Source organism: Phocoena sinus, chromosome X (genome assembly GCF_008692025.1).
Source record: "Phocoena sinus isolate mPhoSin1 chromosome X, mPhoSin1.pri, whole genome shotgun sequence".
Taxonomy (NCBI): Eukaryota; Metazoa; Chordata; class Mammalia; order Artiodactyla; family Phocoenidae; genus Phocoena; species Phocoena sinus.
Window position 1 is genome coordinate 97,891,759 of NC_045784.1, and position 25,827 is coordinate 97,917,585.

The 25,827-nt window shown below is 34.8% G+C and overlaps 1 protein-coding gene across 1 annotated transcript in view; it reads left to right on the plus strand.

Moving 5' to 3' along the window:
• HTR2C (5-hydroxytryptamine receptor 2C) overlaps positions 1-25,827 on the plus strand; it is a 244,974-nt gene that overhangs the window by 123,800 nt on the left and 95,347 nt on the right. Inside the window, exons 3-4 of the mRNA XM_032619710.1 lie at positions 18,750-18,864; positions 23,480-23,793. Coding sequence (XP_032475601.1) covers positions 18,830-18,864; positions 23,480-23,793 — 349 coding nt within the window. The 5' untranslated portion in view covers positions 18,750-18,829. The remainder of the gene's footprint in view (positions 1-18,749; positions 18,865-23,479; positions 23,794-25,827) is intronic.

Sequence of the window (25,827 nt, forward strand, 5' to 3'; positions counted from 1 at the left end):
GAGAAATGGAAATAAAAACAAAAATAAACAAATGGGACCTAATGAAACTTCAAAGCTTTTGCACAGCAAAGGAAACCATAAACAAGACGAAAAGACAACCCTCAGAATGGGAGAAAATATTTGCAAATGAAGCAACTGACAAAGCATTAATCTCCAAAATTTATAAGCAGCTCATGCAGCTTAATAACAAAAAAACAAACAACCCAATCCAAAAATGAGCAGAAGACCTAAATAGACTTTCTCCAAAGAAGATATATAGACTGCCAACAAACACATGAAAGAATGCTCAACATCACTAATCATTAGAGAAATGCAAATGAAAACTACAATGAGATATCATCTCACACCACTCAGAATGGCCATCATCAAAAAATCTAGAAACAATAAATGCTGGAGAGGGTGTGGAGAAAAGGGAACCCTCTTGCACTGTTGGTGGGAATGTAAATTGATACAGCTACTGTGGAGAACAGTATGGAGTTTCATTTAAAAACTACGAATAGAACTACCATATGACCCAGCAATCCCACTACTGGGCATATACCCTGAGAAAACCATAATTCAAGAAGTGTCATGTACCAAAATATTCATTGCAGCTCTATTTACAATAGCCCGGAGATGGAAACAGCCTAAGTGCCCATCATCGGATGAATGGATAAAGAAGATGTGGCATATATATACAATGGAATGTTACTCAGCCATAAAAAGAAACGAAATTGAGCTATTTGTAATGAGGTGGATAGATCTGGAGTCTGTCATACAGAGTGAAGTAAGTCAGAAAGAGAGAGACAAATACCGTATGCTAACACATATATATGCAATTTAAGAAAAAAAATGTCATGAAGAACCTAGGGGTAAAACAGGAATAAAAACACAGATCTACTAGAGAATGGACTTGAGGATATGGGGAGGGGGAAGGGTAAGCTGTGACAAAACGAGAGAGAGGCATGGACATATATACACTACCCAATGTAAAATAGATAGCTAGTGGGAAGCAGCCGCATATCACAGGGAGATCAGCTTGGTGCTTTGTGACCGCCTGGAGGAGTGGGTTACGGAGGGTGGGAGGGAGGGAGAGGCAAGAGGGAAGAGATATGGGAACATATGTATATATATAACTGATTCATTTTGTTGTAAAGCAAAAACTAAGACACTATTGTAAAGCAATTATACTCCAATAAAGATGTTAAAAAAATAAAAAATAAAAAAATAAAAATAAAAGGTGCCCACAGAAGGGAGTCTATTTATTAAGTATTAGAATTCTACCTCAGACATTCTATGGAATCTTGAGATTGTTCAACAATAAAGCAAGCCCTAACATGGTATAATTTAATGTCCTCCAGTTTTCTTTGAGAAATATTTATAATAGCTTTTTCTTTTATTTTAAGCTATGGCTTTTTAATATACTCATCTTACAACCCCAGCACTATAAATGGATTTGGATCTGCTAAACTTGAGACTGACATACAATTTTTTTCCAATAACCTTGTAACCAAATGAAAAACTGGCCTAGCATGAATCCTTCAGATCCCAGTTAATTGTTACTTCTTTAAAGCACCCTATCCTTTCCTTTCTTAGCACCAATCACAACCTCCAGTGATATGGAATTGGTGTGATTTTTCATACAAAGTCTGTTATATGCAATAGACTTTCTTCTCCATACAAAAAAAGGATGTCTATTCTGCCTGTCACCATGTCACCAGCACCTAGCATAGTGCCTGACACATAAAAGGCCCTCAGTTAAGGCTTATGCAATAAATTAATGATGGATATGAGTGTGGATTCTTTTCTTTTTTCCTCATGAAGTGCTTTTTTGTTAGAGACCTTGCTTTTTCTCAGGGAGTACTAAGGCTAAAGTGAATCACCTTTACTGTCATTGCAAAAAGAAGGCAACTACTTTAAGGTATAGTTTCAAAAGTCTGCCTGTGCAACTTTTTAAATAAAATGTTGATTTTTTTAAAAAATCCTTTCATGCATATAATTTTCATGGAGGAAGAGAAGAAATATCAAACTGCTAGCCAATGTGTACTTTCTTGAAACTGTATTTTCTGTGATCCATCTGATTTTATATGACTGCCAGTTCCCTCATTAACATCAAAGGTTACTGCCACAGATAGTGGTCTGTTGCATTTCTTATGATTCAATATGAATTTCTTGGCAAGGAAAGCATGAGTCTACAGATTTGAAAGTATATATAATATAAGCATAATAAATGTTTCTCTTCATTTCACTCTAGCAGTTTATACTGGCAGGTGATTTTGTACTCATTCATAATTCTTCTTTTATAATAACATAAGTAATATAATGAAGCATTAAATTATTCCTTGAAGTGGAATATGAATTATGCTGAGTGTAAATAGGACTGACATGCTACTCTAAATCATTATAAATAGATGTGAAGGCATGTGATTGTACCTGCCTTTGTCAATAAAAAAATGCATTCTGTCATATTTTAAAGTTTGACGGACATAATACACCTTCCCTAATTCACTGGCTCTTCATTTTATTATTGTTTTATTAGAATAACAAATGCCCTGCTGAAATAGAGGCCTCAAGAATGTTTTGCTGATGAGCTTTGAATCCATATAAAGACTTCAAATAAATTGGACATGCTCATTTTTTCTACACCTGCTTGCCCTGATTTTTTTGAACTTGAAAGTAAAAATAACCCAGTTATTTGACTCTTTTATGCTCATTACAAGATTTAAGAGCAAAAAGAATTGTGATCTGTTAAAATCGGTTTGCATAAATACACTCTCCAGTTGGCTTAATCCTCCTTAAAATAGGCTGGGGCTTCCCTGATGGCGCAGTGGTTGAGAGTCCGCCTGCCAATGCAGGGGGCGCGGGTTCGTGCCCCGGTCCGGGAGGATCCCACATGCCACGGAGCGACTGGGCCTGTGAGCCATGGCCGCTGAGCCCGCGCGTCTGGAGCCTGTGCTCCACAACGGGAGAGGCCACAGCAGTGAGAGGCCCGCATACTGCAAAAATAAATAAATAAATAAATAGATAGATAGATAAATAGATAAATAAATAAAATAGGCTGGATTATAGTACCATCTTATGCTGAAATCTATAGTTTTTGGTAATCCAGACAAAAGAAAAGTAGTAACCAAATGATCACGTATAATTTATTTTAAAAATTATTATATGGTAATAAATTGAAATGTAATCAATCAGTGCTTTAAAAAAATAAGATTTTAAGATTTGTCCAGGCTTTTTTTTTCTAGAATTTATTAAAAACAACCAAACCAAACAAAAAAGATTTCAACTGCTGTTGTATATATAGAGAAAATACAAACTGTCAATGAATACCAGCCAGCCACCCTAACTTAAATCAGAAAAAAATCTCCAAGAACTTGTTATCCTAAAACTTCAACTCAAAAAGCTCAAGACTATTTTTGAGTGCTTACTATATGTATGCTTAAAAAATGATGAAGTGGGCTTCCCTGGTAGCGCAGTGGTTGAGTCCGCCTGCCGATGCAGGGAACACGGGGTCGTGCCCCGGTCCGGGAAGATCCCACATGCCTCGGAGCGGCTGGGCCCGTGAGCCATGGCCGCTGAGCCTGCGCGTCCGGAGCCCGTGCTCCACAACAGGAGAGGCCACAACAGTGAGAGGCCCGCGTACCGCAAAAAAAAAAAAAAAAAAAAATGATGAAGTGATAGAAACTTCTTAAAGGAATTTTTACTCAAAATATTATTACAGACATTTAGATTAAAGACATATATCTATCATATTTTATAAAGATGTATTAATAGTGCATTGTTTCAATGGGACTATAAACCTAAAGATCTAAACATCACTTTAAAAACCTGTAGAAAAGGCCCATCAGTTTGAAAGCATGTGCTTTTATAGTAAACCATCATGATTGTTCAGTTACCACTTTCCCTTGAATGGATTGCCAAAAGCTAACGATTTCAGCTCAGGATGGTACTATAATCCAGAGGATTATAAAGAAGATGAAGCTGACTGAAGAGCGTATTTATGCTGAATATGCTACAAAAGAGTGATTTTTTTTACTATCAGAAATAATTTCTCCTTCTGACAGTCCACTTATTCCCATATTTCAGTTCATGGCTTATGTGAGTGACTTTCTTTCCCTACCCGTGTAAATTCTCAGAGTGTTTGTGTATCTCCTCATTTGAGTATCATGGAAACCCTGTTGATTTCAGTTCTAGTCAGGCTTGAATACAGTTAATTCAGTCTTTCTGTCAAATTTGCCCTTTTCTTGAAAGTAAGACTACTTATACATAAATGTATTATAACCATTTCTAAGTGGCATGCCTCCCAATCTTTGAAGACAAAGAAAAAACTCTAGATGAAATAAATGTTTATTGTGAGTTGTTTCATTACGAATCTATTGTATTAGAGTTGCATATTAGGAAATCAATCAACGTTAACTAAAATAGTTTGGTACCTAATCATGTTACTCTGACCACGATTTTAAAATAATTACATGATTCTATTGACTAATTTCAGAAAATGCACTTACTCACTAAATCAACATACCTCTTTAATATCTGCCAATCATTTAGCTTTTTACAGAGCAATTTCACATTTACCAGCTTTTTGGCTACACACTAGATTTAAAAAGGCACAGAAGGATTAAATGAGTTGCCCAAAGTTATAAAGTTCAGATGTAAAAGTTGTACTCAACTTTCTATCTTTGGACCGCAAAACTCAGTGCTCATTCAAATGCAGCATACTTCTGTCTTCCTTTAATAACAGTTAAAGTCAGCTTATCCCAGTATTTTACGCACCTTATCTTAAAGGTTTAGAGACATAATGTCCTCCAAAAGTTGGTTACCTGACTCAAAAATTTTAGTATTATTCAGTTTCACGTGAAATGGACAAAAGACTTTCTATGCGTACTTAACTATGTGACCCAGAGGGAGAAGGCATTATTTGGCAACTCTTAAACTATAATAGAACACTTTATTGCTTGAAAGGAGTCTCTGCTTTCAAAACTACTAGTGCAATTACTTTTATAAGATGAAAGGCAGTGTCATCATGTGAATCACTTGGGTTAATCCTAGTGCACCAAAGCTATCTTTCTTGCTATTTAAAACCTTCCTAGTGGAGTTTTATTTTGCCTATAATTGTGTCAATTATGCTAAATTCACAAACTGTATTAAACTAATAATCTAGGACTGTTGGTTGGTGGGATTATCTCCATACTACTTGTTTGAATACATAAACTAGTGTGTTTTCCAACAGAACAAAATTGCCTTCTTTACATTTTTACTCTAGTCATGGAAGTGTTACTTGTATCTAAAAATCACTTTGTCCCCTTGCTATTGTTGTCAGTAAATTAAATGATCAAGAAAGCAACTGTGAGATTTAACTAAGTTTTGCATAAACACTAACTTATGTTTGAGAATAGCCCTGCCAGCTATTCCTGAAGAGTTAGTCCCTGGAACAGTATGCATAACACAACCATGTGGGGCTTCCAGACATCCAGGAATTAATACAAATTTGAAAACAATTTTCTTTCCCCTTCTTCCTTCTGTTCTCTTCCTCTCTCTCTTCCTCCCTCCCTCCTCCCCTTTCTCCCTTCTCTTTTTCTTCCTCTCCTTCCTTTCTTCCTTTTTTCTTTCTGCCTTTCTTCCTTTTTTTGAATATTTAAAGAGTGAGATGTTCAGGAATACATTCCAAAGTAGCTTTCTACTGCATTTAATTGTGTAGTCTATGATATTTCCTTCACTTCTTTTATTGAAAGGGAGGATATGAGACATTGGTACTAAACATTATGCATAAACTAGTGAGACTTTAAACATCTGTGACTTTTAGAGGTCCTTTGCTCTTGGTAAGGCTCAGCATCAAAGGACTGGAAAGAGAATAGACTTGCTTCTAATCTTGGCACTAACAAAAATTAACATAAGGACATTGGTTAAGTCATTTATCTCTTCTGGATCAGTTGCTTCAACCATCAAAACAGGAAGTTGGATGGTCTTTGAGTGTTCCCTTCAATACCTTTCCTGAGAGCATACTTATTAGACATAGAAATTGACAGGTATGATGTTCAACTTAGAGAATGTTATAGTTTCTTATAGGAATCAAAGAACCACTGTAAGGGTTGGTGGTACAAAGTGAAAGAGTATAGACATTGGAATGAACAATTTTGAAATTGAATCCATCTCTACCACTTACTATCTATATGTGATATTTTAACATCTCAATTTATTTTTTAATTTGGTATTGCATTGTTATCATGGCCAAGATTAACTGAGAAAAACTATATGAAGTATTTCTCACAGCATTTGGCATATAATAATAAATTAGTAAATGGAAACAATTATTATGCATCCCCTTTTCATATTCTTTTTTTATAAATGTATTTATATTTTATTTACTTATTTTTGGCTGCTTTGGGTCTATTGCTGCACGTGGGCTTTCTCTAGTTGCTGGGAGCAAGGGTTACTTTTCATTGTGGTGCACAGGCTTCTCATTGCGGTGGATTCTCTTGTTGCGGAGCATGGGCTCTAGGCACGCGGCCTTCAGTAGTTGTGGCACATGGGCTCAGTAGTTGTGGCACATGGGCTTAGTTGCTCCGCGGCATGTGGGATCCTCCCGGTCCAAGGATCTAACCCGTGTCCCCTGCATTGTCAGGCAGATTCTTAACCACTGCACCACCAGGGAAGTCCCTCATATTCGTTTCATGTTGAGAAATTTCTGCAGGGATTACTCCATCAGGAAGATCCTCTATTCTCTCTACATATCTTAGGGTGACAAATGGTGACTTAGATACTAACATTTCCCAGGGTATATCACAATGACAGATTCAGTGGCATGAACTTTATAAAGTCCTGTACTGAGATTTTCTCTACTGCCAGATGCAAAATATCAAGCCAAAAGGTACGTGGGAAGCTGATGAATAAATTTACACAAATATTGGCAAGAGCTGAGTACTTGTTTTATGAATGTAAATTCTCAGTTTTTGGCAAGTTAATTGCAATGACCATTTAGATAATTTCTGGCTTTCTCTGAGTAGCAGGTGTTCTCTGGAATCTGTAGAATTTTTCAAACCTATATATATATATGTGATGTAATATGATCGGCTATGGAGGCACTATATTGCCAACTCTTCTATCTTTGGCTTTTTTTTTTTTTTAGTTGCTTTTCTACACAGATGGATTTAATTTGGACCAAAATATTTTAGTAATTTAAAATAAGATTGTAAAACTCAAGGAATCTTTCTTTCAATAACAAGTAATGAGGTGACAACTGGTTTTATTTCAGAACTCCAATACCAGCAGATGGTGGGAAAAATTGTTTCAATAGAGAACAGCAGTGAATATAAAATCACAAATATGTTATTCAGTAACCTTAAGGATTGAGGTAATTTGACAAAAGTAGCTTGCAGAACTTTTATTCTTTTATTTGTAGAAGAGATGAGTAAAATCTTGAAAACATTTAGAAATTATACCAATTTATTTTATCATATATTCTCCATTAAGAAATAATTGATAATCAGTGGAAAGAACAAGAATGTAATCTCTACATGGGCAGGGGTCTTTGCTTTATTTACTGTTGTATTCCAAGTGTCTAGAATATTGTCGAGCATATACTAGGCATTAAATAAATGTGTTGAATAACTGAACAATGCCCTGATGAGCACTTAAGCTCTCTGCTTATATTGTCTTTCTAAATGTGTTGGTTTTTTAATCCATAAAATGTTCTTTTAGAATCTTGACTTGTTATTTACTAGGAAAAACTGCTTAACCTCTTTGAATCTAGCAATTTCTTTTTCTGTAAAATGAGCTGTGGAACTTCAAATTAGGTGAAACTAATTGTCATAGTGCCTGGCACACAATAGGTGGTCATTAAATGTTTGTGGATTTTGTTTTATTAGCACTGTACCTGCATTTTGAAAAAAATAGGCCCCTAGAACTTTAACCTAGAAATTGTTATTTGTAAAATAAGAAAATAGGACTCCTGTGACAGTTTTTTTAATGTAACAATAGAAGTAACAACACTGCCTATGATTTACTACTTAAGAAGAACAAATGTCCATGTTGATGCATATATTTTTGTTGAACAAATGCATAATTTAGTCAGCATGATATGCTGTTTGGAAAAATAAAGCATTATTTAAATGCCATTTCTGTGATATCATGAAATACTGAGCCCCTGAAATGAGAAAAAAGAATAAAGTACTCTCATTAACCTATTTCCCAGCATAATTTCAAAGGTCTGTAAAATCACATATGAGGCAAAGGGGTCACACCGTACCTCAGTGAGGATTAGCACAAAATACATTTTCCTTTATAAATTTGCTGAGTGAACAGAGGTTTCCAATGAGAAATTAATACATTTAATCAATGCAAATTTTCAATATATTTAGTCACTGTTAAAAATTATGCCCAGTCATGCACAATGGAACCACTTTTGAATTTACAGCTACTAGAGAAATTCATAGCAAATTTAAATATTGTAATATGCATACTGCATGTGAAGCTGTCAGAAAACCTTATTTACAGTCAGTCACCCTCCTCTAAATGATCACATTGCTGTCCTGCAAGATTTTTAAGACCTTTACCAAATTAGAGCCATGCCCTGTATTTAATGAATCACCATGATTGCGTCTCCCTCGATAGCTTAAATGAGAGAGTTCAAGTTGTTGTAAGCTGTTGTTGAAGTGGAGAGGGTGTACTGATGAAAAGACTTTTAATGAATTGGTATTTGAAATGTGGTTCACTCAAGGAGGCTACTTTTCTCAAAATACACTGTCATAATATCCACTGGGAAGAAAGCTATCAAAGAAGAAAGAGGCCTAGATAAGTTTACAGTATCTAGAAAGATCAATTTTTTTCTAGAGAAAATACATTGTCTTCATCACATTAGAGATGGCTAAAATAATGTTTTGTGTTTTGTTTTTCTTTTTAACAACTGGACTGGTGGCATATTACGGTGCTAAAAATAAAAACTGGGTTGGGCATAAAACAATGAATTCTGTCATCTTTGAGAAAACTAAATATTTGTCATGCTATATAACCTGAAAGCATATCTCATTTGTAGTTACAATTTATTTTGAAAAACTTTCAAACATACACAGTAGTAGCGACAATAGTATAATGATCCTTCATGTACCCATCACCCAGATTTAATAATTAATAAGGTTTTTCAATGCTTGATTCATCTATCCCTTTTTCTTTCTCTCCCACTCTCTTTGTTGAATTATTTTAAATGATTTTGCTTTACTTCAGCATGCATTTCTAAAATTGTGGGTATATTCTTACATAACCATGATGTAATTATCATACCTAACAATTTTAAGAATAATCCATTGGTACCATCTACTATTCCAGTCCATATTCACATTTTCTCAATTGTCTCAGAAATACCTTTTTATATTTTTCTTCTTAAATTTACTTTAACTTTGGATGAAACTGTAGAATAACATGGTGATATTTTACCAAAGTTTCCTACAGTTGGTCTATATTACACTATGAATCTATGTGATAGAAAACTGTCTCTACTGTACATGAGTGGGTGGAACAGTCGTGACTGCCTATATATAGAATAATCTTTCAATGAGATGTAAAAACCGGTGTTGCTGTTATGAAGCATCTGTTATTTCACAAATTGCTTATTTCTGCCAAATGTGCAGTAATCAATATTTCATAGACTTTTAAAATTAGGTAAGTTAATTCTCCTGCTTGAAAAACATGAATGAAAATATTCAACCACTCAAAGGGGCTTTGAATCATCATGAAATGATTTCAACTTATGAGATTATGGTGTTATGGAGGATGATAAAATTTGTATATTCATAGCACCTTTCTTTTCATTCCCCAGCTCCAAAATACATACACACACACACACACACACACACACACACACACACACGTGTACACACTTTGAAATCATGAGCAAAAGGGTTTGAGGATTTATGTTGGTTTGAACTTCTTGACAGATTGTATTTTTGTAAACTGAGTTGTACAGGATGTACTCTGGGAGGGCAATTAGAAGAATTCTTCATGCGTCTAATTAGGAAAAAAGTGAAAACATATCACATGTCATTTGTGGTCTGATACTTTAGCTTTAATGTCACTGAGAGGAATTATAAAATAGGCAGCTCTGTTTCTCTAAATATTAACACCATCTGATATAAAGTTCACAGAATTGGTGCAAGAAACAGTATTTTCAAAGTTGTCGAATTGCAGTACCATTTTTCTCCATAAATAAATAAAAAGGAAGAAGAGTACAAAAAGCAGTAAACAGGTTTTAGTTGAGCATTAGACCACTAAAGCAGAAGTGAAACTTTAGATAACCACGAAACTGGCCAGTACTTCTTATACTTCACTTTTCTGTAAAGTATCCTAGGCATAAAGACGTTTTAAAATCAGAAAATCACAAATAATTTTGTTTTAAAATTTGTGTGCATCTGGGTAGTCTCCTAATTCCTTGAGAATGAAATACATATTTAAGAATCATTTAAGGAAGCAGAAAGAAGAGATGGGACAGAATACATGCACATTAATTTGCAGGCTGCATCACAAGAAAAATCAAGGTAAAAACCACTTTCACCTTCCTTTCAAATCAAGAGGCTTTCTCAGATGAATATCATGTCCTACATTTCATTGGCAATAAATAGAAGTAGAATCTAATTGTAACCAAACTTAGCTATTTAGAAGCATCTTACTTGTAAAATAGCATAGAATAATGTTCAACATTTATGAAGAAAACCGGAATCACAGCCTTTTGGAGTCACAAGGGATAGAGATCCTTTATCACAACCCTTTCATGTCATGGTTGAAAAAGCTGAGGCCCAAATTGGCCCAGTGACTTATCCTAAATCACACATCAACTAAGTGATAAAATCAAGACTAGAACCGAGGTCTCCTACCTCTCAGCCTCATGTTCTTTTTGCTATACCTCACATATTTAACACCTAGGTGACTGAATAGTATTAGAATGATGTATACATTATATAGCTTATCAGTTATACAATTAATTTCAATTTTGCCTCAATTTTTTGAATTTGTGATATATTTTATTTTCACATTATTAATTTGTTATTTAATAGTATTGCCCAATTTTAGGGATTTATATGCATTGTATAATAATAACGTATAAAACAATAGTAGGAGTTGCTTTTTGTAGCTGGGGCAGCAGAACCAGCACTAGATGGATCCTTCCACTCCAAAGTAGCTTTTTGTTTGTTTGTTTCTCTTCCCTTTATATAGGTGATTCTGAAGCTGTGAAATGAATAGCTATTGGAAAGAGGAGAAGTTAAGAGTTCATTCAGCTGTCCAGATGTATCCAAGTACCCCGATACTTGGCAATAAATACATCTGGGCAACTGATTGAATTTTTCGCTTTTCACGACTCGACTGGAATCCTCTACAGCCAGAAGGGCCTGCTATATAGCCAAAAGTTTGTGATCTCTTAACCTAATGATATGGGAAGTGGGAGTTGCTTACTGGGGAGGAGACAACAATCTAAATATAAGTGGGAAAACATTTTAGTTTGCAGCTCAATTGAATTTTAAGTATCTTAGCAAAAGATGAAGGAGAGTTTCCCACCCTAGTTTGCAAAATTAAAATCAAACTAACAGAAAATGTTGAACTGTTCCCACCAATGACACTTGTGTGCTTAACTCACCAGTGTAAAAGGACTGGATTTTTTTATTGTGATTGAGAAGGCCCAGCAAATGCTGGCTCATATTGTTAGTATACTATAATATTTTTAAAATATCTAACCTCAAGCTATGGCTACATACTCAAGTCCATCTAAAGTATTTCCCCCAGTCACTCTTTATCCCATTATGCCACTCCATTTTACTCATATCAATTCTTACTATCTGAAATTATCCTACTTATTTGTTTAGATGTTTATTGTCTGTATCTCCTACTAGAATACAAGCTCCTGGAGAGCAGGGACCTGTTCTACTTTGTTTGCTACAGCACCTGGCAGAGTGCCTACCATATAATAGGCAATCAATAAATATCTGAATTCATGAAAGTGCTGTTATACAGAGTTTTCAGTCCTGCAAATCAGTCGGAATTGGTCTCCAACACAGAGATTTAGCGTGTGGTTTGCTCCGCGAGCTCCCCTGTTTAAAAGCCTTCAATTTACTCTGCTATGTGGATACTTATGTTGAGATAATTCAGGGATAGTTCTGCTGCCACCTGTGGAGAAAGCAGCTTCAAATCGCTGAGCACACTGCCCACAAAGCCAGATTCTCTCAATGTCTGTTACTACTGTCAGGAAGTAGTTTACTTCCATTTACCCTTCTACCCTTCTTGAGTTCTTGTGGCTGGACTAATAAAATTGTCACAAGACAGACTAACAGGAGAAAAAGAAACAGATTTTAATTCATGCATAGGAAGCACTCATAGAAATAGGACCTAAGAAGTGGCTAAAGCAGGCAGCTTGTATAATTTTTAGACAAGGAGACAATAAATTTGTGAGGAGTTGACAGGACAAAGAAACTTAGGCTTTGGGTGCTTAATTAGTGAGGAATCTAAACAGAGTTTGAGCTTGAGATAGTAAATTAAAGAAGTAACAAGGTATGTTTATACAGACTTCTTGGTCCCAAATTCCCTATCTCTGACAATAAGGATGTCCTACTTCCAAATGCAAGGAGTGCATATGATATTTACTTCCTGCTTTCAGGGAGACAGAAAGGAGGGTCAGAGTGTCCCTCTTGCACTGGCTGTTTCTTAATTTTAATTGAAAATAATCAATATGCCATTGAAGCATATTTGGGGGCAGCCTGACCTGGGACCCAACACTACTATCACGAAGTGAGTTTGATAGCTATTTTAACTCTATCAATTTGGAGGCTATTTTGGTTTTGAAGTATTATTTTAGGTAAATGGAATAGGTCTAGCTGTGAAAAACAGGATTTTATATACTGTAGATTTTAGGAGTTAACTATCTTGTAATGTCTCACTAAATTAAACAGTAATCACTCTCATGAAATATGTAAAATGCAAGCAGAAGCAGTTAGTAAATACAAATAAGGAGAAACTCATGTTTCATTTTAATTTCAAGTACAAGAGGAACAGCTGAATTTGCTTAAACAACCACTTACATTATCTTGAGGGGGTGGGGGAAGGAAATGACAGTAATGACACTAGATCTGCATTCAAATAGAATAATCACCTTATTACCAGATCTAATGAAATGCCCAAGAGAGACCCAGAGTCTCATCCAGTTAATGCTCCCGGCCCCCAACCTTCACTTACAAAAGTATCTCAGTTTGGAGAAGAGATTATAAAATCACCCAACATTATATATTGCATATTCAGAAAAGTTAGAGTTCTCGATGGCACTTTATGAGGAAATGTCCATTTCTGTGTCTGAACGGCTGCATTCTCAGGCAAACCAAAGAAAGATGCAGTAAGCAAGTTGCTAGTATCATATTATCCTGTGATATAGATACTCAATTTAGCAAGGAACTAATCACTCCCATTGAAGACTGTTAGCTTGAGGCTTTTTGCCTAATATAAAGCAAAATTTTCTGGCAAAGCAGATTGCTAAACATTCGAAGGTCATGAAATTGCCTTTCCCAAAGGTTGTTCTAAAGAATATCAATTATCAAATTTCTTAAAGTAGATTAAATATAGGCCTGTCTGAAGGCAGAGGACTGGATTATGTGATCACTCATAATTTTTTCAGCCCTAGGAGTTCTGTGAATTCATAATTGTAGAAGAAATTAAGACCTTACTTGAATACAGAAGTTTTGAATTTATTTAACTTCCTAGAATAAATTTCTAAGTGAGCCTGACATGCTTGAAAATCCTGGATTGACTGATGGAACAGCAGGGTTTCTTTTCTTTATTGTAGAAGAGTTTTTAATCACACTGATTATAACTGGATAACTTAGCAATTTTTATTAAAACCATAAATAGTTATTATCTGATTTGGCTGTAGTTAGCAAAGGTGAATTTTTCGTATGACAACTGTATATTTTATTAGAAAATCTCTACAGCACATTTGAAGTTGAAAGAAAATTCCTACAACATTCATTAGTCCTAAGAACAATTTTTGAATTAAAAGATTTCCCCTCAAAATGTTGTAAATCTGTGCCACATTAATATAGTCTTCCCAGGACTAATTTAAACATTTGTGACTAATTCACTTTTTTTTTTTTTTTTTATTCGGTACGCGGGCCTCTCACTGCTGTGGCCTCTCCCGTTGCGGAGCACAGGCTCCGGATGCACAGTCCCAGAAGCCACAGCTCACGGGCCCAGCCGCTCCGCGGCATGTGGGATCCTCCCGGACCGGGGCACAAACCTGTGTCCCCTGCATCGGCAGGTGGTCTCTCAACCACTGCGCCACCAGGGAAGCCCTGACTAATTCACTTTTGATCTAGCCATCTGCTGAAAGCTCAGAGGCTATAGTAACCAGAAGGAAGATTCATATTTTAAGATTATGAGTCCATAGTTTCTGAACAGAGAAAACTGACAAAAATTAAACCTCTTCGTATATTATCATTCAATTCTTAAATGCTTTATTATAAAAAATCAGAGAAGAATGATCTCAGATAACTGCCTATTCAATAATTTTTAACAACATTTAGTGTCAGATGTAGGCTCTTCGGTATGAGAGAAACCAATCTGCTGCATCACCATGATGAGCTCGTGGAATTTCCAGAAATCTAATGTAAACTACATCTTTTTATGGGTTACTGTATACCCCCCAAATTTTGTTAAAACATCAAGTAGAAACACTGGCATTTTCTTTTTAGCCTCATCAATATTATGTTTGACCTTGTCTGGGAAAGAAAGAATAAGAAACAGTTTGAGGACAGAAAATGCGATTGAAACATGAACAATCTTTCTTCAGTGTCAAAGGTGGAAAAGGTAATAGTAAAAATGAACTATAAATGGTTAGCTTAGAAGGTGCAAGGAAATGTCCATGGTTTTCAATAAAGTTGTAGACTTTTATCATCTCCAAACACAATTTGGACAAAACCACAGCTCTCCCTTTATTCTTAGGATATTTTGATGTCACACCTTAAATCACTTCAATTCTCTCCCTTTCGCTTTCCTTCAATCAGCCAATTACTTTGTACCCAGCACTTCACTAAGGAATGTGGGAGTTACCTGGAAAGTACACTTAGATGGTTCTTCCTCTCAAAAAGTTGTCTTTAGTACACATTTAGTACACATCTGCCTCTGCTGCATCGGACAAAACCCTTTGAACATTTTCCATTTCCTCACCAACCACCTCCTCTCATCTGGCTAGTCCTCTTCTCTTCCCTTCATCCAACTACATTCTAGATCCTTTCTACACTACTTTATTGAAATGGTGCTAAGCTCACCAGCAATCAATCTCCTTTTAGACAAATCACACCGTATGCACTCTGTTCCTTCTCAAAATACATTCCCTTGACATTTTCCCTTTTGCCTATTCTTTCCATTTTATTTGCTGCCCTCTCCCTTTATTTTTTTTCTCTAATGTCTACTCTCTACTGGTTTAACAGTTGACTCTTAAACCTAATCCTCAATTATGACTTTACTGGAGACCAAAATCATGGGTTTTTTTCCCCTTGTTGTTGTTGTTCTTGTTATTACTTCAAAAAGAGAGCCATGTAGATGCTCTTTTATCAGCTAAATGTGTGTAAAACTGAGATAATGTGCAAAACTGATTTCCCTTCCTCATCTTTGTAGTTTTCACAAATGAATTTAATAAGTATTCTATGGACCACAAGGATGGTCATATATCTCCCACCACTTGGATGGCAAATTGGCGTGGAAAACTAGGTATCTCTTAGAGAGAGCATGGTACTGGTCTTCCAAGTGAATCATCACATTATTGCCCAATGAGGCAAGAGGCGTAGCATGACTAAACTCATGACCATGAAAAACCCTTATAAGGTCACTAAGAAGAAGTCAAAATCAAAGCTGTGTGCTGAAGAAATCTTAGCCAGGTCCCATCATAGTCATTCTTAAATTTAGAGCTAAATGAGAATCACACCAATTAGCTATTTAAACTAACAAATTCCCAAGTCTAGCCTGCAACCATGTTGGAAGAGTCAAAAATAGCTTTTGTTCTTTTTAATTCATGCCAGCCTTTCTTCCCCACAGTGTTGTTTTGCTTTTTTTAAAAAAATTTCACTTCCAAGATGATTATTAATAATGGCTTTTAAGTATTTCTATGAGTGATACTGATTCTGATAGTTTGAAATTTAGTTCTGAATATAGAGTGGAGATCCTATTTAGGGCCAATTATTTTCAAGTGCTCACACTATTTTTGATGATGTATGCTATATGACAGGTGACATATGTTGACATATGGGCACAGATTTCATAGGCATCAATTAAATATAATGCTCAGGATATGAGTTTTGCTTAGTTGAAATTCCACATTAACTGAAGTTATTCTGCAATATCTTGTGTACTATTAAGAACTATATGAAGAAAAAGAACAATATGAAAACTAACATTTTTTACCTTAGCAAACGTAGTTACTGTTAGTGATGCCTGAAGATCTTACAGAGCTTTAGAGAGAGCATGAAAAGATTTGTGATTTATGTTGCAGAAAGAAATGAGAGATTGGTCTGAATGTGTATTTACTGATCCTGAACTTATTTCTGTGACTTAATCTGTAATTTTCTCTTCATGCTTGAGACAATTTCAGGTTAATCAATACTTTTCTCTACACAAAATTTTATATATATATTTATATATATACACAAACACAAATACATATATACATACATACACACATATAAATGTGTATATATATTCTTATTATGTTGCTACATGATCAAACATAGTTTCTATAAGAATCACAAATTCTCATTAAAAATTAATCAATTACTCTGTCAGTTATCCCATGTGATTTTTAAATTTATTTTATAAAACACAAGTCCTCCCAACTTTGAATACTTGAACTCACATATATTTTTGTGTTTGTGTTCACACAATCATGAGAATTCCGTTATTGGTGGAATCTGAGAGGTATGCAGATCAGTGTCCAATTAGAGTTGTTTTTGTTTGTTTGTTTCTCTTATTAATTTCTTATCCAAGGCTTTAAGAGATTTTGCATCCCCTCCCCTTTTTGTAGAATTACTCACAGAACATTTCTCATACTGTAGTTAAGGGGATGATTTGGGGATAAATTTTTGTGTAGGTAGCACTAAGAGAACTCACAAGTGAGAGTTGAGGGATAAGAAGTGAGAAAAAATTAAATTTGTAGCTTGACTGACTAGAATAAGAGTGCTGTTGAATAAGATGGGAAACATAGGGAGGTGCAATTTTTTATGGTAAAATTTTATTTCCAAATTTCTAAAAGGAACTAGAAAACATTAAAAAAGATTACTGACAAATTTTTATCATATTCCTTGAAAATACTTACAAATTAAACAAAAGCGATGACCTTTCATTATTCCATGTTCTCAAGCTATTCAACTCTCTCTTTCTCCCTTTCTCTCTCCCTTTCTCTCTCTCCCCACCCACAAACATACACAACTAAATTTTTCTCATTGACAGCCCACTACATGCAAACTTAACATCACAATCTTGACTCTCATAATAGCTTGTGATCCCCAAAAAGAATACAGTTACATGTTTGGTATGAGAAGAGAGTATAATCAAAATCCAAAATAAGAAGATATAGAGAAGGCAACATGAAAAACAGAGAGGTTTACCTACTCTATTCCCAGTTAAGAATTGCTATGCAGAAAAACCAAGGGGTCTCTATGTTAATCATTAGGATTCACTCTGGGTATTTCTTCAATGTCAATGTAAAAATTCATAGTGACACGTTTTACTCCGTGTAAAGATATTATTTCCACAAGGAGCACAGCAGAGATCCTCAGCAAATTTGCATCCAGTCTACTCTTGGCCAACATTTTAGCACACTGAATATAGCGAGGGCTAAGTGGTGAATAATCTCTTATGTAAATATTTGGTGGGGTTTTGCATTGCAACCAATAACTCCTTCAAAAATAGCCTACAGAAATCAAAGGTACTCACTCTGAAATTCTTTGATGTTTGTAGAGTGTTCATGTTTCCTTCCTAATTCCTCTGAAGATGCACTGTCAGTTCTTAATAAATGAAACTAAATTTTGTTTTTCAATCATCGAGTGCAACTGACCTTTTTCTTGCAATTTTCAACATTATCCCATGTGCCCTGACTGCAGCATATTATCTGTTGGATACTAACTAGTTGGTTCATAGGGTTGTTGCTATATTTAATTAGGTAAACTTAATCAACTCATTTATTTTGGTATAAACCTGTGGCTACCCTCTGGATAATATTGTTGGTTAATGCAAAAGTATAAAGAAAGCTATCTATGAAAAAGCAGATTGCTTCACTGGAAAAAAAAGTTAGAAATGTTGTACAAAATATGTTCACTTTATAAAACTGCTTAAAACTTGTTTTAGTTTTTCATTGCTCTATAAGATGAAACCTTTTTACTTTATACATGCTACTTAATTATTAGATCACAAACTTTCCCCCAATAGTTTGCAAATTAAGAAGCATATATTCTTAATTTCTTTTTCAAAACACTGCTTTGTACTCCAGCAGGGGGAGATTTAGTAGAAGCCCCATATAAAGAAAGTATATACAAGAAATTTTAGAAAAATTATGATGGTTGTATATTGGTAAATAAATGAAAAATCTATTCTCCTTGCCATTTTTTATCACTTATATAATATGCTTGCTTGTTTGCTAAATTTAGTATTGATTATTTCTTACCACTTAATAAATATATTTACTTTTATTTAATCGAAGGTTATTAAAGTTATTTAAACTTTTAACTAACTCTTTTTCTTTTTTCTCTCCCCAGAAAGGATGGCATAATGAATCCAGTCTGTTAAATTTCCTCTTCTCAATTTTAAACTTTGGTTGCTTAAGACTGAAGCAATTATGGTGAACCTGAGGAAGGCAGTGCACTCGTTCCTGTAAGGATGTTATTACCTATTATTTTTTAAAAATAACTTTTCATAGTAGTTTGCTCAAAAATGTTAAAAAGGTTTTTATATGATTATTCAGCTATATTTGCCTCAATCTGTATAAATGACTTGCATTCCAATAGACTAATATTACTGGTGTTTTCTATTCAAAAACAATAAATGGGAAAAAAACCAATAACTTGAACTCCAATTAAACACAACCACTCATATGTTCAAACAAGTAATATCATTCAAAAATAATTCTGATACTTGTGGTTGCTTTCTGTATGGTTAAAATGTAGAAATAAGAAAGGTTCTTTCCTCTTCCTTCCTTCATGAACTAAACAGCCAAGAGAATAAATGTCTTTACAAGTCTCTGGTTCTATGAAAAATAGTTAAGGTTGCAAAAGAATGAGCGAGAAGTCAGGGAATAGGGGTTGGAGGATGTAGCTGGACAGGATGTAGCCTTGAAACAATGAACCAGTAGTTAAATAGAACATAACATAAAAGTGATAAGGAAAGCATTGAATTCAAGCACTAAGCAATTCAAAACATGATCTAATCCAGGTATATCTTCTTTTTAACTTAGTAAAAGGTTGGGTTGCTTTCTTCTAAACCTACTCTTTGAGGAATGGGGGCATGGAAAACAAGATCCAGGGCTCTGTAAACTCTGATCAGTACAACTGAGAAGCCTTGAATCACCTTGCTCCTGCACAATCTCCTCTGTGATTTCTATAAAAGTGCTCACTGAGGAAACAGTTTACAGAGCAGTGTAGATATAAAGTACATCAACACTGGATCCTCTGCAATATGCACCATTATAGTCCATCTTGGATGTCATTGTACATTGTAGTGATGATAGTCTCAAGGATACGTGGTTCCAAGAAAACTAGAGCAGAGAGGAAAAGGAAAGGGTGAAGGACAGTGATAAAGAAGGGAAATAAAGAGCCAGGTCTGGGAAAAATGAAAGGACAACTTAGTATATAGGCCTTGATCCATATACCAAATGCAGGGCTACCTTAAAGAGTACCAAATTATTCTGCTATGGAATTAAAGAATTCACATAGAATTTTTTCCATTACATTAAGAGAAACAAGGGATCATTCATCTCTTCTAATAATGCCCATTGTCATATGCCATGCAAAAACTCAGTAGATTTAAAATGTACTCAGACTTTTAAATCAAATTATAATTTTGTTTATCGACTAAAAATGTCAGATATTTTCATTCAAAACTTAGTAGCAATTAATAAGTTATTTCAATTGTTCAGATAGAAATTGTGATTTTTGTGCACGTATTTTATGAGACTTCTGTGGGCTTAATAGCAATCAGCATAAGCTTTAGAAACAAGACCTAGATTACTCCTCTTCTGTAAAAGGACTGTATGATTTTCACTGAACATGTAAATGTTAGAAATTAGGTTTAATTAGAATACAGCCAATTCTTGATTATAATACTGTAGAAAATAGGACTGACTGCAGTAAAAATCATAATAATTTGCTCATAAGTAGTGCTCAATAAGAATTTATTAAATTGAATTGAATTGAAACCAGGAAACTGAAGTAAAAACTCTGTCAGGATTTTTCCCAACACCATTACTTTATTTAATAACTCACAAAAGATATATTTAGATTCTACAAGCTTCCTCAATAATTCAGTATTTGTTTCATGGACTCTTTAATAAAAAGTAAAAATATGGGCTTCCCTGGTGGCGCAGTGGTTGAGAGTCCGCCTGCCGATGCAGGGGACGCGGGTTCGTGCCCCGGTCCGGGAAGATCCCACATGCCGCGAAGCGGCTAGGCCCGTGAGCCATGGCCGCTGAGCCTGCGCGTCCGGAGCCTGTGCTCCGCAACGGGAGAGGCCACAGCAGTGAGAGGCCCGCGTACCTCAAAAAAAAAAAGAGGCCCCGCGTACCGCAAAAAAAAAAAAAAAAAAAAAAAAAAAAAAAAAAAAAAAAAAAAGTAAAAATATATTTGACCAGCAGAGGTAGGCAAGATGAATGTTTTAAGTGGTTTTCTACCCCAAAGTTCTAAGATACTCAAATCATAAAATTCATAATTGGACATAGTTTTTCATGTACTTTTGTTATATACAATTTTATTTTGTATTCTTCTACTATTTTTACAGAAATGTGAAAGGATTTAGATGTTTTCACAATTTACTGAGAAAATTTGAAGTTGCATTGCATATCCTGTTAGGATCATATTATCTAGGCTTAAGAATAAATATATTTGTGATTCTGCAACTGAAAATTGAAGATGCAGCATATCATTGTGAGCATAAAGTCTTGTGGGACTACTTGAAATGATCATCAACTAATTTAAACCAGAATTTTTTTTTAATTTCAGAAGAACATGTTTTTCGACAGCTAGGCCAGAAAAGAACTTGGATTTAAAATTACTATCTGAGCCAGTTCTGCATAAATAAGTACCTTCTTAAAATAAAACCAGGACCTAAATTCTTGACAAATTTTGAAGTACATTTAGGGTATAGCTACCACAAAATACTTTCGTTTAACTTTGAAGACAGAAAGAAGGTAAGCTCCAACATTTACTGAGGGCCTATTACGACAAAGGTATTATTTTGAGACTTTACATATATCATTTAATTTTCACAACAATAATGTGATAAAGATCATCCTCATTGTAAAGATGAGGAAATTGATCTTCTGAGAGGTTAAGTGACTGGTCAAAAAAAATCATTTAGGTCAAGTAGCCAGGACATTAGCCACATGCCAAATACAACAAATACAGTGACAGAGTAATCAAAGCTGAAGGCAAATACCTTGCTTCTATTTATTTGGTCCTTTATTTCTATAATTTCTATTCACTTTAATCACAAATTAATTATGATACAGATTTTTTGAATCACATATTATTTTAGCTTATTTTTTATGTCTCAGGAAAAAAGAATACATCCAGCATTGGAAAGAATTTAATGATTACTTTTCATGATTTGAAGAAAATTACTATGTATGTCTCCCACCGACATGATGCTTAGGATATCAGGCAGCTTTGACTAATGAGGAAGTAGTTTTAAGCTAAATGTCTGAAGTATTAGTTTTCACCCCTTGTAGAATGAGAAAGTCAAAATATTTTCATGATTTCTTCATTAAGTTAAAATACATAAAGTATATTAACAAGATATTAAGAGAAATAATTTTTAAACGTGGTAGAAAATTATTATAATATTTTACTTAAGTTTAAATAAGGCCAATAATTTTTCAGGTTCAGTGTTCCAGTTCTGGTTCAGAAAGTATGGTGTGTGTGTATGTGTGTATGTGTGTGTGTGTGTGTGTGTGTGTGTGTGTGTGTGTAATATTATAGATACAATTATGATAATCATAATCATCTAGTGTTACTACTGCAAGTTTCTCTGATGATTGATAATAAGTGATAGTCAATCTAATCACACATATATTTTCCCTGTAGAAATAATATTTTTAGCTCAAAGAACAAGTGAACGAGATAATGAAATCAAAACTTTTACATGGAGAACTCATACACTCTCGATTTTGTAATGTCATGTGTTCCATCCCCCATGCAATTTTCTTGCATAGAGAATTGGTTAGCACATATTGTACCAGTAGAGGAAATTTTCTTCTCTATAAATAATATCAGGGTTTAACAACTAGTACATATAGTATAGTTGTTGCTTAGTATTCATTAAATAACTATTACTGAACATAGAATACACATAAGACAGTCATTCACAGATAATAATTCTTGCTTTTAAGCAGGAAATATTGAATATACTTATCTTTCTTGTTTATCTTATTAAGGAAAATAAATATTAGTTTCATGAGACAATTTAGGGACTTACATTAATGTATGAAACCTGAATAAATCTCGTATCACCATCAGAGGAAATTAATTTGGAATGTACAAAACATAACCACGTCTGTCTCTCTTGCATTAGTCTGCCACTTGGCCTGAAATTCCTACCAGTAAAAATCTACATAAGTACCATCATGAGAGGTGTACATTTTAAATGACTTAAGAGATTTCTTTTCCAGCATAGGAAAGCAGCAAACCCATAGGAGTTAATTATCACCACAAATCATTTTCTAACCTAGAACAACACCAGAAAACATAGGACATAAATGGGGAGAGTGTCAGGTAGAAGGAAAATTTACAGGACAGATATTAAGAAATTATGGGCCAGCATAAAGTCACTCAGCAAGTCAAACAATACTGTGGTTTCAGATTGAGTGTAGAGAGTAAAAGTCTAAAACACAGGCTTTGAATTCAACGGGACTTGAGTACGGACCCTGCCCCTGCTACTTACTGGCTATATTTCCTTGAGAAAGTTACTTAACTTCTCTGAACCTCAGTCTCTCCTTATACATAATAGATATAAATCAGTACTGACTTCATGAGGATGTTATATGAGATCAAAAGAGATTATACATATATATTTCAGTAAACTAAGTGCCTGACTCATATTAAGCATTCAATAAAAGTATTTGGGGGAGAGAAAGAAGAGATACTGAGGTTTAATTAAGAGTAGAAATGATGATGATAATAATAATGATTGTTAAAGGAAAAGCAGTTGATTTATATAAGTAATTTATTAGGTACAAGCAATATAATATATACCTGATTATTTTTTTCTTAATTTTCAGTGTGCACCTGATTGGCCTATTGGTTTGGCAATGTGATATTTCTGTGAGCCCAGTAGCAGCCATAGTAACTGACATTTTCAATACCTCCGATGGTGGACGCTTCAAATTCCCAGACGGGGTACAAAACTGGCCAGCACTTTCAATCGTCATAATAATAATCTTGACAATAGGTGGCAACATTCTCGTTATCATGGCAGTAAGCTTGGAAAAGAAACTGCACAATGCCACCAATTATTTCTTAATGTCCCTAGCCATTGCTGATATGCTAGTGGGACTACTTGTCATGCCACTGTCTCTGCTTGCAATCCTTTATGGTAAGTACAAATTTATTAGTATTTTGATCTCAGATCATGTCATAAATCTGTGGCAGTTTTCGTAAAAAATCAGAAAGTTAATTATTCTACTTGTATCATTTGAAAAATAAACAAAAAAGAAAATTGTGTGACAGAAGAAATTGGATGTGTGTATATTTATTAAATAAATCAGTAGCAGACTCTTGAAAGAGCAAAACAAATGTTTTATAATATATTAAAATCATATATAGATACTCTATTGCTCAGTGTCATTTGTAAACAATGACAATTGCCTTCCAATATACAGATTGTGACAGTGAAAGAAACATGTGCCTACCCCTATGTTCCGGGCAGTACACATACCTAGTACCAGCTTTTATACAAAGAAGATGAAAGAAGCTTTCATCTTTCATCATCTTCATTTTTTTTAAACATCTTTATTGGAGTATAATTGATTTACAATGGTGTGTTAGTTTCTGCTGTATAACAAAGTGAATCAGCTCTATGTATAATATATCCCCATATCCCCTCCCTCTTGTGTCTCCCTCCCACTCTCCCTATCCCACCCCTCTAGGTGGTCAAAAAGCACCGAGCTGATCTCCCTGTGCTATGCAGCTGCTTCCCACTAGCTTTCTATTTTACATGTGGTAGATATATACATGTAAAATAGATAGTTATCTATTTTACATGTATATATGTCAATGCTACTCTCACTTCGCCCCAGCTTACCCTTCTCCCTCACTGTGTCCTCAAGTCCATTCACTACATCTGTGTCATTATTCCTGTCCTGCCCCTAGGTTCATCAGAACTTTTTTTTTTTTAGATTCCATATATATGTGTTAGGATACGGTATTTGTCTCTCTCTTTCTGACTTACTTCACTCTGTATGACAGACTCTAGGTCCATTCAACTCACTACAAATAACTCAATTTTGTTCCTTTTTATGGCTGAGTAATAATATTCCATTGTATATATGTGCCACAACTTCTTTATCCATTCATCTGTTGATGGATACTTAGGTTACTTCCATGTCCTGGCTATTGTAAATAGAACTGCATGAACATTGTGGTACATGACACTTTTTTGAATTATGGTTTTCTCAGGGTATATGCCCAGTAGTGCAATTGCTAGGTCATATGCTAGTTCTATTTTTAGCTTTTTAAGGAACCCCTATACTGTTCTCCATAGTGGCTGTATCAATTTACATTCCCACCAACAGTGCAAGAGTGTTCCCTTTTCTCCACAGCCTCTCCAGCATTTATTGTTTCTAGATTTTTTGATGATGGCCATTCTGACTGGTATGAGGTGATACCTCATTGTACTTTTGATTTACATTTCTCTAATGATTAGTAACGCTGAGCATCCTTGCATGTGTTTGTTGGTAATCTGTATACCTTCTTTGGAGAAATGTCTATTTAAGTCTTCTGCCCATTTTTGGATTGGGTTGTTTTTTGATATTGAGCTGCATGAGCTGACTGTATATTTTGGAAATTAATCCTTTGTCAGTTGCTTCACTTGCAAATATTTTCTCCCATTCTGACAGTTGCCTTTTCATCTTGTTTATGGTTTCCTTTGCTGTGCAAAAGCTTTTAGGTTTCCTTAGGTCCCATTAGTATATTTTTGTTTATATTTCCATTTCTCAATGGATCTTGCTGTGATTTATGTCATAGAGTGTTCTGCCTAATGTTTTCCTCTAAGAGTTTTATAGTGTCTGTCCTTACATTTAGGTCTTTAATCCATTTTGAGTTTATTTTTGTATACAGTCTTAGTAAGTGTTCTAATATCATTCTTTAACATGTAGCTGTACAGTTTTCCCAGTGCCACTTATTGAAGACACTGTCTTTTCTCCATTGTATATTCTTGCCTCCTTTAACAAAGATAAGGTGGCCATATGTGCGTGGGTTTATCTCTGGGAGGTCTATCCTGTTCCATTGATCTATATTTCTGTTTCTGTGCCAGTACCATACTGTCTTGATTACTGTAGCTTTGTAGTATAGTCTGAAGTGTGGGAGCCTGATACCTCCAGCTCCGTTTTTCTTTCCCAAGATTGCTTTG